The 12,652-nt window shown below is 45.8% G+C and overlaps 1 protein-coding gene across 5 annotated transcripts in view; it reads left to right on the top strand.

The window, feature by feature from the left end:
• Positions 1 to 5,438: 5,438 nt before the first annotated feature.
• Positions 5,439 to 12,652, top strand: part of TMEM11 (transmembrane protein 11) — a 13,379-nt gene continuing 6,165 nt past the window's right edge. Inside the window, exons 1-4 of one of the 5 annotated variants that reach the window (XM_011378131.2) lie at positions 5,629 to 5,829; positions 8,474 to 8,766; positions 9,527 to 9,823; positions 10,897 to 11,012. In XM_011378131.2, the coding sequence (XP_011376433.1) occupies positions 9,722 to 9,823; positions 10,897 to 11,012 (218 nt within the window). In that variant the 5' untranslated portion in view covers positions 5,629 to 5,829; positions 8,474 to 8,766; positions 9,527 to 9,721. Of the gene's footprint in view, positions 5,604 to 5,628; positions 5,830 to 8,473; positions 8,767 to 9,526; positions 9,824 to 10,896; positions 11,013 to 12,652 lie in introns of those variants that run through there. The other 4 variants (XM_023522111.1, XM_011378135.1, XM_023522112.1 and 1 more) reach the window with 4 other exon arrangements.

Genomic DNA, 12,652 nt, shown 5'->3' with positions numbered 1-12,652 from the left:
AAGATTTGCCTTTCCTGAGTGCCTACTGTGTGCTATGAAGCATAAGAATAGGCATACTTTGTTGAGCACATACTCATTTCTACTCCTCAGAAGAGTGCTGCAAGATAGCTGCTGTGTAAAAGGTGTCTGATCCCACACTTACCTTTTAGACTGTTTTCTGCAGCAGTGCTGGAGGCCTGCAAATTTCCCAGACCCCCTTGCCAGCTGACTCTGCCAGTGGGAGGTACTGGCAGGGGTTTGGAAGACGAGAAGGAGGGAAAAGCCATCCCAGTCCCGAGCTTCTGGTGGCACCTCAGGCCATAGTGATGACAGCAGCTGCAAGTCAGTAGCGCCCCAGCAAGTGCAGCTCCTGGCTCCTGCTCAGGCGATAGGGATTACTGTTTCTGGGAAACGCTTTTTCTTTTACTCCCCTAGCCCTAGGGGCCAGAGCTGTTTCTTCCAGTTACCATTCTATGGGTATCCTTACTGCTCCATTGCTTCTCTTGCCTCCTAACACCTCTATAAACAATGCCCTGTATTAAATTCTTCTGTTTGAAATGTCTAGGGTGGCTTTTTTTCCCCCCTAATACTGACTAATACAAGTAAAATTAACCCCGTTTTACAGTTGGGAAAATTGAACAGAGAGAGGAAATGACTTAATCAAAGGCAAACCCAGTACCTCTCCTCCTTCAGGGTGTGCTCCAGCCACCCTGGTCCTGTTCCTGCGCATCCTGGGACACATCAAGCTTGCTCACCCTCCAGAGCCTTCACACCTATTCTCTCTGTACAGAATATTCTGTCTTCAGCTCTTCACATTCACACTCTTTCTCTTCATTCAGGTTCCATGCAAATGTTACCTTTTGAAAGAAACCTTCCGTAGCCACCCATAATCTCTATTATGTAATCCTCCTTAATTTCTTCTTAGTACTTATCATTCTCTGAAAATATTTATGTACTTAGTTGTTTATCCCACTGGACTGGAAAGTCCATGAGATCAGGAACAGTATTTGTCTTACTAACTGCATTTTCTCTTGTGCCTAAGAGTACCTGGCACTGAGTGTGCACTCGATAGTTATTTCCTAGAAGAATGAATGAATGAAAAAGGTAGTCAGAGAAGTGGCAGATTGTTTTTGAGGACCAGTCAGGAATTGCCTTCCCACTGGCTGCCTCTTTGCCAGCAGTTCAGGGGTATCATCAGGAGTTTCCAGGTTCAGTTACTACATGCAGAGTGAATCAGCCTGCCTCTGAAACTTCCAGAAGTTATCTGTGGACTAACAGTGATCAAGAGGCAACATTCTGGGGGTAGGGGGTGGTGGGGTGGGGGGGGTTGTCTCAGCTAAAGTCAGCAGACCTGAAGCAGATGGCATGTTAGAAATTAAGTGCAAGAGCCTGGGAAGATTATCGTAGGCCCACATTTGAGCACTTACATTTCCTCTGTGTGCTAGGCATTAGTCTGGGACCTGTCCTTACTAATGACAACAATGGCATTTCCAGAGTTCTTCCTGAGAGGCACCATAGCGTATCATAATTTCTACACCCAGACAGCTTGGGTTCAAATCCTGGTGCCATTCTTGACTGGCAGTGAGACCTTGGCAAGTCACTCAGGTCTTCTGAAACTTGATTTCCTCATTTACAAAATAAGAATATTGATAACAACAGTATCACTTTCATAAGGTTGTTGTGAAGATCAAGAGTTAAATTACTTAAAATATTTAGAACAAGGCTTGGCATGACATAACCATCAGTTCTCATTGTTATCTTCTGTGCTGTTCTAAGTTACAAATCTGTATAATATTCACTGCAGTCCTCTAAAGCAGCGGTCCCCAACCTTTTTGGCACCAGGGACCAGTTTCATAGAAGACAATTTTTCCATGGACTCACTGAGGTGGGGTGGGGGTGGGAGGGATGGTTTCGGGATGCTTTGAGCGCATTACATTTATCATGTACTTTATTTCTATTATTATTACATTATAACACATAACAAAATAATTATATGACTCACCATAAAACTGAATCAATGGGAGCCCTGAGCTTGTTTTCCTGAAACTAGATGGTCCCATCTGCGTGCGATGGGAGACAGTGACATCTGAAGTGTGTTGCTTATGTCCAGTCTACTCCGTAATCTCGCTTTGGCTGCTGTCACTGCAAAAAACCCTATTTCACAAAGATAAGATGTTGGAAATGGAAGCAGGCTTCTCAGTGCTTTTGTGGCAGTCTCAGGATATTCCACCTTGACTTTAATATAGAACATATGGAGATTTGAAGTTGTCTCAAACATACTTTTAAGGCTACAGTCATTTGTGATCTAAAGCAATGGATCCTCTTCTAGCACAGACAAAGTCGATTCACCTGATTTATTCACAAATGGGTTGTGGATCCATTCCTTCCCAGTTTTGGGGGTCTTTTGTGGTTGGAAGTAATGCTCAAACTCTTTTGAAAGCTGAGATAAGTGATCATGCACCAGCTGAGAGAAAGAAGGCCTGGCTCAGTCTCTTTAAAAATCTCTGCTAATGTTTGAAACATGTCAAAAACCCCAATGTTCTCGTCACCCCTACAATTCCAGTTTAGCTTCAAATGCAGCCACTTTGTCTCTGACTTGAACACAATTGTCCTTTCCCCTCGAAGTGGCTGATTGAGTTGGTTAAGCAGGTTGAATATATCACACAAGTAACCAAGTTTTGTGACCCATTCTGTGTTACTGAAATGTGCTGCCAGTGGTGACTGTTTTTCTAAAAGAAATCTCTGGAGCAGCTCTCGAACTCAGAAACTCTGGCCATCTCACTCCTGTGTATAAGAGAAGACGTGTGTGCTCTGCATTCATCTCACAGAGCTACACGAACCAGACGTGAGTTAAGGGCATGTATTTTAATGTGGTTGATAATTTTAATCACATCCTGCAAAACATTGTTAAGTTCAGATAACATTTTTCAGCTAGCCAGCATTTCTTTATGGATGACACAGTGCTTAGACTCACATTTAGAAGCGACCTCTTTGACCCGAATAGTGAAACCAGAAAGTTGCTCCATCTGTGCATATACCAACACAAAATGACCAATTCGGTTTTCCTAATATGTAATCATTCAAAGACTTGACTAGCTCTGCAGCTGTGGTGTTGGTTGGCAACAAAAGTGCACATAATGTATCCTCATGCACATCCTCCTGAAAAAATATATCACACAAAAACAAGCATGTTGCCTTGTCATCAACATCAGTAGATTCTTCAATCTGGGTTGTGTACCACAGTGACTCATTAATCTTCTCTAACAGTTGTGCCTCAATATCCTCTGCTGTTTCTTCAATTTGTCTAGTTATGGTGCTGGCCGAAAAAGGAACAGTGCTGCCTTTTGAACTGCAGCCTCTCCTAAAAGTTCACCACAAATGTCCTTAGCAGCAGGCAGGATCGACTCTTCATCAATAGTAAAGGGTTTCTTAGCTTTAGCAATGCGGTTAGCCGCTAAGAATGATGCTCTCAACGCAGACACATTTGATTAAGTGGTGGCCTTCAATAATTGCTTCTGTTCTTCGTGTTCACATTTTTTCTTTTTAAAAAACTCCAAAGGCTTGTCTTTTAATGCAGGGTACGTGGTCTCCATGCGGCAGTTTTGATGGTTTCATGGCTTCATTGGATAGCTGGTCACTACATATTACATAAAGCAGGCTTGGAGAATGTGAATCACCTGTTGCAATGAACCCGTAATTTAGGTCGGACTCTTGGTATTTTCTTTTAAATGCAGCTTTCTTTTTGTTGGCAATCAGAGTCTTCTGCTATCTCATTGGGTCTTTCCCCCTTTTCAAAGAAGCTTTCCAGTGATGTTTCTTTTTTACTCCTTTTGGCTGGGGCTAGCTTGTGGGCTTACCAAAACTGTGACTGAGACATGTGTGCAGTGTGGGAAAGAGGTACGGATGGAAGTGGCAATAAAATAATGGGCAGGCCACATGTGGATTAATATAAGTGGAGGATTCTGACTTAAAGCCTGCCACCAGATAAAGCTGTACAATTAAAGTACATCAATTCACTTGCCATTATAAAGCCTGCCACCAGATGCAACTTAATTGTCACTTGCCACAACTCACTGATAGGGTTTTGATATGAGTGGACAAGCAATTGATTTATTATCATCTCTGTGCAGTCAAACCTCTCTGCTAATATTAATCAGTATTTGCAGCTGCTCCCTAGCGCTAGCGTCACCGCTTCAGCTCCATCTCAGATCATCAAGCATTAGATTGTCACATGACCGTGAACCCTACTGTGAACTACGCATGTGAGGGATCTAGGCTGCATGCTCTTTACAAGAATCTAATGCCTGATGATCAGAGGTGGAGCTGAAGCAGTGATGCTAGCTGGACAAAAACCCTGAGGAAGCCTCGATGATGAGTTGCATCTACATCTGACAGTCCTCTTGCCCTGGCCTGCCAAAGTTTCCCCAGACTTGGATGTCAGGAGCAGGCGCCGTGCTTCTTCCTATCTGTGAATCTAGAGATTTCGGTATGAGTTGCACAAATATTTATGGGACCAAAATTGCCTCTGGAAAGCAGAAAAGGGACTAGAAGTTCAAAAACTGCAAAGGATCCCCCAAAATAGCCAACAGGTCTGAGGGAGTGGCATCTAGGAATCACTGGGTTTAGTGCATACAGACTGACTCTACAGCAGTGTCCAGGCTAGAAAATGACAGGTCCTAGACAAGGGCTCCCGTCAGGTGGGATGATTCGCCCAGCATATCCCTTCAAAGACACCGAAATATGAGATTATGTTCATGTCACTGCCGCCAGGACCTGAGTCGGGTGTGTGTCAGGGCCTACCGGCCCTATCTAAAATGGGCTTTTCTCTATCGCAGAACCCTATTTCTTTCATAGCAATGATCACATGTTGAAGCTCTTTGCTTTCAGACTTCCGACAGCCTGCAAGCAGGGACCCAGTCTGTTTTGTCTCCAAAGTGTTCCTGGAGTCGAAAATTTGGGGGAATGGAGCAGGAGCAGCGACTGCCTCCGAGAGGGCACGGGTGCGCCACCCACCCCTCGGTGACCTTAACAGTCAGAAACGGCTGTCAAGGGCACGTCAGGCCGCCTTCGCAGAGGGCGATGCCGAGGTGCCGGGCTAAAAGCGGCAGAACAGCAGCAAGAAAAGCACGGCGCCACCTCGGCGGCCGCAAAGGGCAGCTCCGGGACGCCTCCTGCGCGGCGCTCTGGGAGTTGTAGTCGCTTTCCTTTCCGCTCTCCTTCAGCTCCTTGCTCTTGAAACTCCAGCACATACTAGTGGGTGGGTGCCTGTGACTACCAGGCTGTGAACTTTGGGGATTTCAATTTCTCAAAAGGAACGCTGAATAGGACTCTGCCCAGGACGGCTCTCACACGCCGCCCGATCTGAGGACTACAATTTCCAGGCACCTTCGAGGAGGCGGGGCTTTCCAGTACCTAGTCATTGTGGGCATTGTAGTCCAGAGGGGCTCGGGTTCCACCTCTCGAGCTGTCCCGGGATGCAGCCCGGACTACATTTCCCTTCCGTCCGCTCGCTAGCCCAAGGCTGCCTTGGCGCGAGACATTTGCGAGCAGTGTGTCTCCAAGATGGCCGCGTGGGGAAGGAGGCGCCTTGGCCCGAGCAGCAGCGGCGGCAGCGCCCGGGAGAGGTGAGATTTGGCGGCTTGTTGCTTCCCCAGAGTGTGTGACTCAGGAGCTGGTGAGCCAGTGAGGCCTCTTGGGACTGCAGCGCTCTCTCTACCTTAGTTCCCTGGCTCCTTCTCGCCCACTCACCCTCCCGTGCCCTGGCCGGGCACGCGGGGTTCCAGTCCGGGCCCATTCGGGATCCGGGTGGAAGCCGGTGCCCAATCGAGCCGGGCCAAAGCGGTCTCCGAGGTGTGTTCAAGGGAAGCGGCGATGGCGGGGCCCGGCGAGGTGGGCCGCGGTCGTATAAGGTCTGGGCCGAGATGGAGGCTGGGTGGCGCGGAGTGGACTGGGGCCCCGCGCAGGCCCAAGGAGCCCGCCCAGCTGCCCGCGGGGCCGTGCGGCGTTCGAGGCTCCCACCCCTGGCTACACGCGGGCCATCTCGGCCGTGACCCCAGACTTGGCGAGGATTGGCTCCTGGTAGGGAGAAGGAAGCTTTCACCGAGCGGGCCTGCTGCAGGAAGGGAAGTGCGATCTCCACGTTACCGAAGGTAGTCTTAGCCTTCCCCAGTTGTGTCTCTGGCCGAGAGCCGGCCGCTTCCTCGAGAGGCATTCTTAGGACTTTTTGAGGGTTTTCTGCAAGCTCCCATGTCGTGGAAGTCCTTAAAAGTGACCTTTCTTAATGAATGGTGTGTGAATCGGGAGCTAGGAGCTTGTTTCTTCCAAATGGATCTCTATTTGGCGAACTGATTTCTAGGATATTAGATTGGAGTACTTTTACAGTTTTTGCGTTTGGAAAGCCGTTTCAGCCAATAGAAACCATTAGAAGCTGTTAATCTACTAGAAGTTTGGGAAAGGATGTCTATTGGTGGAGTCACCTGGACTAAACTCCTGTCGATTCTTTTACGGCGTAGCAGAGGTTAGCAAGAAATGAGTTTCTTGTGTGCATTTTTTTGTCTTTATGGTGAAGACTGTTAAACAGAAACGTTTTCTCTTCCCCTTTCTCTCAACTACTTTACCCTGCATTATTCCTTTTCTCTGATTCTATCACATATTCATCGCTGTTGCCTTCAGATAGTTTTCCCAATCCAGAAAATTCTTCGTGTTTGGTAGTTGCTATGGACAGACCCCCTTTACCTTGCATTTTATTCTTGAGCTCAGAGGTATCCAGCATTGTCCGTTCTGCATTTCCTCTTCCTAGGAAAAGCAGTGAATGACAAGCAGATATCTTTGTTTTTCCAACTCCCATCTTGTATTTTGTAGATCGGTGGGTAGAAAGTAACTAAAGTGATGTCGATGATTTTCAGATGGCCTTAAAAACTAGTAAATATTTTCAAGGTCTTTAATGCGAACATTAGTCCTTTAGTAATAGAAAATAACCTGTTTAGAAAACTTAGAGTACCAGAGAGAAAGACATTCCTCCTCTTTGGATAAAAACAACTGAAAAGGCCAAATGGGGATGCCCCAGTCATCATACAGGGGCTGTTAAACCTTTACTGATTTAAGAAGGTAGATATTGGGGATTTTTTTTCTCCTTGGTTCAGGACAATCATTAATTCAAATCTTAGTTTGCAGACCAGCAGCCTATAGGTTGAATCCAGTTCTTGATTGTTGACCCCCCGTTTTTAAGAGAATTTAAATCAGTTGCCCGGTTTATAAATTGAAAATTTTCACAGAAAACTCTCCTCGAAAAGCTGAGTAGTGGCCGACTTGTTTGGTCAGTGCAAGTGCTTTCTAGTTCATCATTCCTCACCTGACAGCTTGATTTATTGCAGTTTCCTGCCTGGTCTCCTTAGGTGTGTTCAGGTTGCAAACATTAGCCTGAAACTGAAAGTTCTGCTCACACATGCAGATGTTGTGCATTAGACAGGAATGGGGCATCTGGTTTTGAGGTTTGGGTGACACCATCTCTCCTCCCAGATAATGCACTGTGGAGGGGGGTACCCCTTTGTTTGCACCATCTGTCTTGCTTCCAGATAACTCAGTGTGGTGGAAGAGGGGGTATATGTGTGACACGCTGGGACTCCATTTGCCTTTGCTATGAGGCCCTAGATGTACTGTTGGAAAGCATAGTTTGCCTAAAAGCCTCCCATGCTGAGCAGGGGCTGGAAACATACTGCCTTCTCCCTGCGCCCCAACCCTGCCAGCTAGCTAACTTCTGGGCACAACTCCATTCCTGCTCAGTGGTTAGGAAGACTGTTTGAGTGGGGCAGGCTGGATTAATTGATTGGCAAGGACCATAGATTATGAGGCCCAAGCCTATTGGTTCTTGTGACTGAAATAGGCTGTTTATGGCTCTTTAAATGACTTTGTTCCATGTCACATTTGTGCTCAGATCTCAGCTCCACATTGTAAGATCACTTTCCTTAGTTGCTGCACGTACCTGGTTGGAATGTGCTTTATGCTGAAACTGAAGGAAGCATGGCCTGGTTTAGGGAAAGGGCTAGAACAGAGCAATGCTTTGGGCAAACTTTCCAGATTTGCCAGTGGCTGCAAACTCTAAAGCATGCCTTGTATTTAAAGGCCCTGCCTGGTGCCAGATTGTCCACAAGAATTACTGTCATCAGCTGTGTATTAATGATGGTTGAGTTTAGAACCTGGTACTTGAGTTTAGAGCTGTATTAATTCAGTAGCCACTCGTCACATGTGACAATTAATTAAAATTAAATAAAATGAAAAATTTAGCTCATCAGTCATGCTAGCCACATTTCACGTGCTCGGTAGCCACATATGGCTGACTACCCTATTGGATAGCACAGATACAGAACATATCCATCATTGCAGAAAGTTCTGTTGAGAGGACAGTGACGGTCTAGACTGAAATAAGAGAGGGGTGGAAATAGCAAAATGAAAGCTGCTTGCATGTTGATTTTTCTCTCCACTCCATTAAATCTAGGGAATCAACAGTGTTTGTAATGAAGAACATCAGACTCTGAGCTGTAACCTGAATTCTTGTCCAAAATTCAGCACACTGGCAGCGAGCACACGAAACAGATTGCCACTTGTCCTGTCGGCGTCTTTGAGACACACTTGCCCATCTAGGAAGGCACAGTGCAGGTATCTGTGTGTTCTGCCACTTGAGTGGTAACCCGGACCAGCTCACAGACGGTCCACCTGTCTCCTTGTACCGCTTGTCTTCACTTCCTCAGGGCCCCTGAGCACCCCTGAGTTCTCCGTGATTATTGGAATGTGAGTATAGCCAAGACTCCCAGTTCCTGTTTTTATCATCACGTGAAGGTGTATTTGATCTGTTTCTAATTATGATTTGAGGCAGCAGCACTGTTTAAAGGGCTGAGCATGCTGGACTAATTGCTCAGGTTTTAGAGTAATATCACTTTTTATGGCCTGACCCTCCCCTGGCTTGTGCAGCCATCTGCTCCAGTGTTTTTAGGCAGCTAGTACCTGGGGATTACTTCCATATCTTCTGTAGCCTGCTTTACTCCTCAGGACTTGATCCTCTGACAGCTTTGCTTTTATATGTGAATCAGACAGATTTGGTCCTGGGTGGACGGTGGAGGGTTTAGTTCCCAGTCCAGCTGAACAGATTGTCTACAAGCCATGTGGGCAGGGAGCACACATTCCCCTTGTTTTGATCTGATCCTTTCCTTTTATTGCTGAGGACCGTCAGGGGTTTAGGGTTTTTATTTCCCTTGAAAGACTCCCGTTCTGGCTCCAGTGTTTGGTGAAAATGTTTGTTTCCTTCTGGTCTGGATGAGCCTTACAGGCACAGCATCTGCACCCAAGTATGTAAGTTTGTAGCCCTGAGGGTGCTGGGTCCCACTCAGCTGACTACCAGAAGGTGGAGTTGTACATGTTCTGATCCCAGAAATTGGATATTGTAGGTTAGGATCTACTGGGATTCATCCTTTTTGGCATGAATTTCTGTTTTCCTTGATTCAGTCAACCAGTCTGGATTCCAGTTGCAATAACTTCTACCTCTGTGGTTTAGTCCTTTAGCCAGAGGTCCCCACCTTTTTGGCACCAGAGACTGATGCTCCTATGAGAATCTAATGCCTGATGATTTGAAGTGGAGCTGAGGCGGTGATGCTGGTGCTGGGGAGCGCTGGGGAGCGGCTGCAAATACAGATGAAGCTTCGCTTGCCTCCTGCTGTGCAGCCCCATTCCTGACAGGCCATGGACCATTATGGGTCCGTGGTCCGGGGGGTTGGGGACCCCTGCTTTAGACCACATTCCAATTCAGGCTCAACTTTCTGAAGAAAAGAGGGATGGTCTTATGTCCAGGAAGGTGAGGAGGAGGCTGAGGCCAAGCCTGAGTTGGGCTTCTCTACTCTGGGCCTGGGGTGGGGTGTGTGTGTGTGGTGGTGGGGGGAGTGTGGGTGTGTGTATATGCATGCTCCTCAGTGAATGAGGGCAATGGGAGGACATGGAAAGTACTACACAGAGTGAGCACACACAGGAACCTCCCAGCTGCCACTGTGTTCTGTCCCTGGCGCTAGCAGCAACATTATGGGCTACTGAGTTCTTAGGAAAGCCAGTAATCAATTAGTAGTCATAACAGTTTAGCTCAAGGCTGTCCATTAGGGCAGCCATTTAGCCACATGTGGCTGTCAAGCATTTGAAACGTAGCTTGTGTCAGAGGAACTGAATGTTTCAGTTTACTTAATTTTAATTAATTTCAACAGCTGCATGGACTTTAAACTGGGTGGTGCTTTGCAGCTGTCACTTTGGTTTGCACACGCAGACCCCATCCCGTCTTCCCTGAAGTACTCTGGGAGAGCTAGGGCCTTTGCCCCATTTGACGCCAGGGAAGCTGGCTCAGAGCAGCAAGGGGGTTTGCCCTTGGACACAAAGCCAGTGAGTGACTGAGAGGGAACTTGAATCCAGGTCTCTTTACTCCCACACTTGGGGTACTGTGTTCTTGTTCCCAAAGCAGAGAGCTGCCCAGTTGCTAGAACACAGAAGAGGAAACCGTTCTCTTGCACTTGCTTTTTCTGAAATAGATGAAAATGCCAGGTGCCCTACAGAAGTTCCTTGCCCTGTATGGAACTGTTTTCAGTATTTGGGGTAACATGCCTGTGTCTTTTTGTTCTAACTGGCCTTTAAATCCATAGAATAGAATTTTACTGCTTTCTTTGGATCCTGAGGAAGCAAGCAATTTTTGGTTAGTCAAAAGTGAGTTTTCCTACAGCCAGGAGTAGAAGTAGAGTCCAGCACCTCACATGTCATAGGTGATCCAGTGAGCACATGCTTATTAGGTGGAAAGCAACTTAGCATATGGACTTAGTTTAATTTTTCAGTCACTGGTTCTCTTAATTTCTGTAATTGTTTTTCTTCTCCCGTCACTCATTTCAAATGTAGTTACGCGAATGTCTATTGGGAACCTGTCACATTCAGGCCCAGTGCTGGGGATACCATGATGAAAATACATTCTCTGCTTTGAAGGAGCTCGAAGTCGACAGCCTTTTGTATTTCAGGTGGGAGCTCACACCTCAGTCCTGCCTGTGATCCCAGGGCCCGCTCCAGGAAGTGGGCCTAAAGCAAGTGCTTCCACTATAGTTAGATTTGGTTCTGGTTCTGGTGTGACCAGAAAGGGATGGTGGCTTGCAGGACAGCTTGGCCAGTGCTTGTTTGAGTGAAACATGGAAATGGAATTGTCTTCATGCTTACTGGCAGGACTGTGGGGGTGTGAGACCGGCATGACCCCTCAGCAATGAGAAGCCGCCTGCACTCAGACCTGGCTGCAATGATGGGCTTGTTCCCCAAAAGCGCAGGCTTCTCTGCAGGCACCTAGTTGCTGCTGGAGTGGAAGTGGGCTGTCTACTGCTGTCTTCGGCTGTGGAGGGCCCATGTCTCTGGTCTCTTCACCCCAAGGGATACAGAGCTATTGAACAGCATTTTTCTTTTTAAGAAAAGGTTTATAATTTTTCCATTATAAAAGGAGCACGTTTAATTTTTTTAATACAAAAAAGTATGAAGAAAAATAAAATTTAAGAGTCAGCTGTTAGGCCACCATCCAGAGAAAACTGTTACTGACCTTTTATCGTGTATAGCACCTTTGATAACCCCCCAGACAGTTTGCCTTAGGTTTTTTAAAAATTATATGTTAAACCTATCAAAAGTATATTTCTGAATGTGAAAAGTCCTTAACTTACTACAATATGTATGACCCTTGAAAATGTGTTAAATAAAAGAAGACAGTCACAAAAGCCAGTGTACTATATGATTGCATGTATATAAAATGTCCAGAATAGGCCAACTCAGAGAGTCAGAAAGTAGACTAGTGATTGCCAAGGGATAGAAGGGCTGGAAGAAATGGGGAGTGATGGGTTTCTTCTTGGGATAATGCAAATGATCTAAAATTGATTGCGGTGTTCTTTGCACAACTTGGTGAAAGTGCTGAGCCATGGAATTGTACACTTTAAATGGGTGAACTGTATGGAGTGTGAATTCTATCTCAATAAAGCTGTTACTAAAAAAGTACAAATCACGAGATACCACCTCACACCCATCAGGAAGCCTACTATTAAAAACAAAACAGTGTTGTCGAGAATGTGGATAATTGGAAAAAACGTAAGTGTTGGTAAGGATGTAGAGAAATTGGAACCCTCCTGCACTGATGGTGGGAATGTAAAATGGTACAGCTGCTGTGGAAAACAGTATAGTGGTTCCTCAAAAAAGGAAAAATAGAATTACCGTGTGATCCAACAATTCCATTTCTAGGTATATATCCAAAGAAATTGAAAGAGACTCAAACAGATATTTTTATACCTATATTCATAGTATTATTCACTACAGCTAGGAAGTGGAAATAAATGTCCATCAGTGGATGAATGGACAAACAAAATGTGGTTTATACGTACATTAGGATATTATTCATCCTTAAAAAGGAAAGAGACGGACACATGCTGTATAACATGGATGAACCTTGAAAACATTATGTCAAGTGACATAAGCCAGTCACAAAAGGACAAAGACTGTATGATTCCACTTATATGAGATACCTAGAATAGTCACATTCATAGGGATAGAAAGTAAAATGATCAGGGTGGGGTAGGGTGAGAGTTATTGCTTAATGGGTAAAGAGTTTTAGTTTTGTAAGATGAAAAAGTTCTGG

Source organism: Pteropus vampyrus, unplaced genomic scaffold (assembly GCF_000151845.1).
Source record: "Pteropus vampyrus isolate Shadow unplaced genomic scaffold, Pvam_2.0 Scaffold331, whole genome shotgun sequence".
In the NCBI taxonomy this organism is placed as follows: Eukaryota; Metazoa; Chordata; class Mammalia; order Chiroptera; family Pteropodidae; genus Pteropus; species Pteropus vampyrus.
The sequence above is the reverse complement of the archived record's forward strand: the minus strand, read 5'-3'. Positions and strand labels throughout refer to the sequence as shown.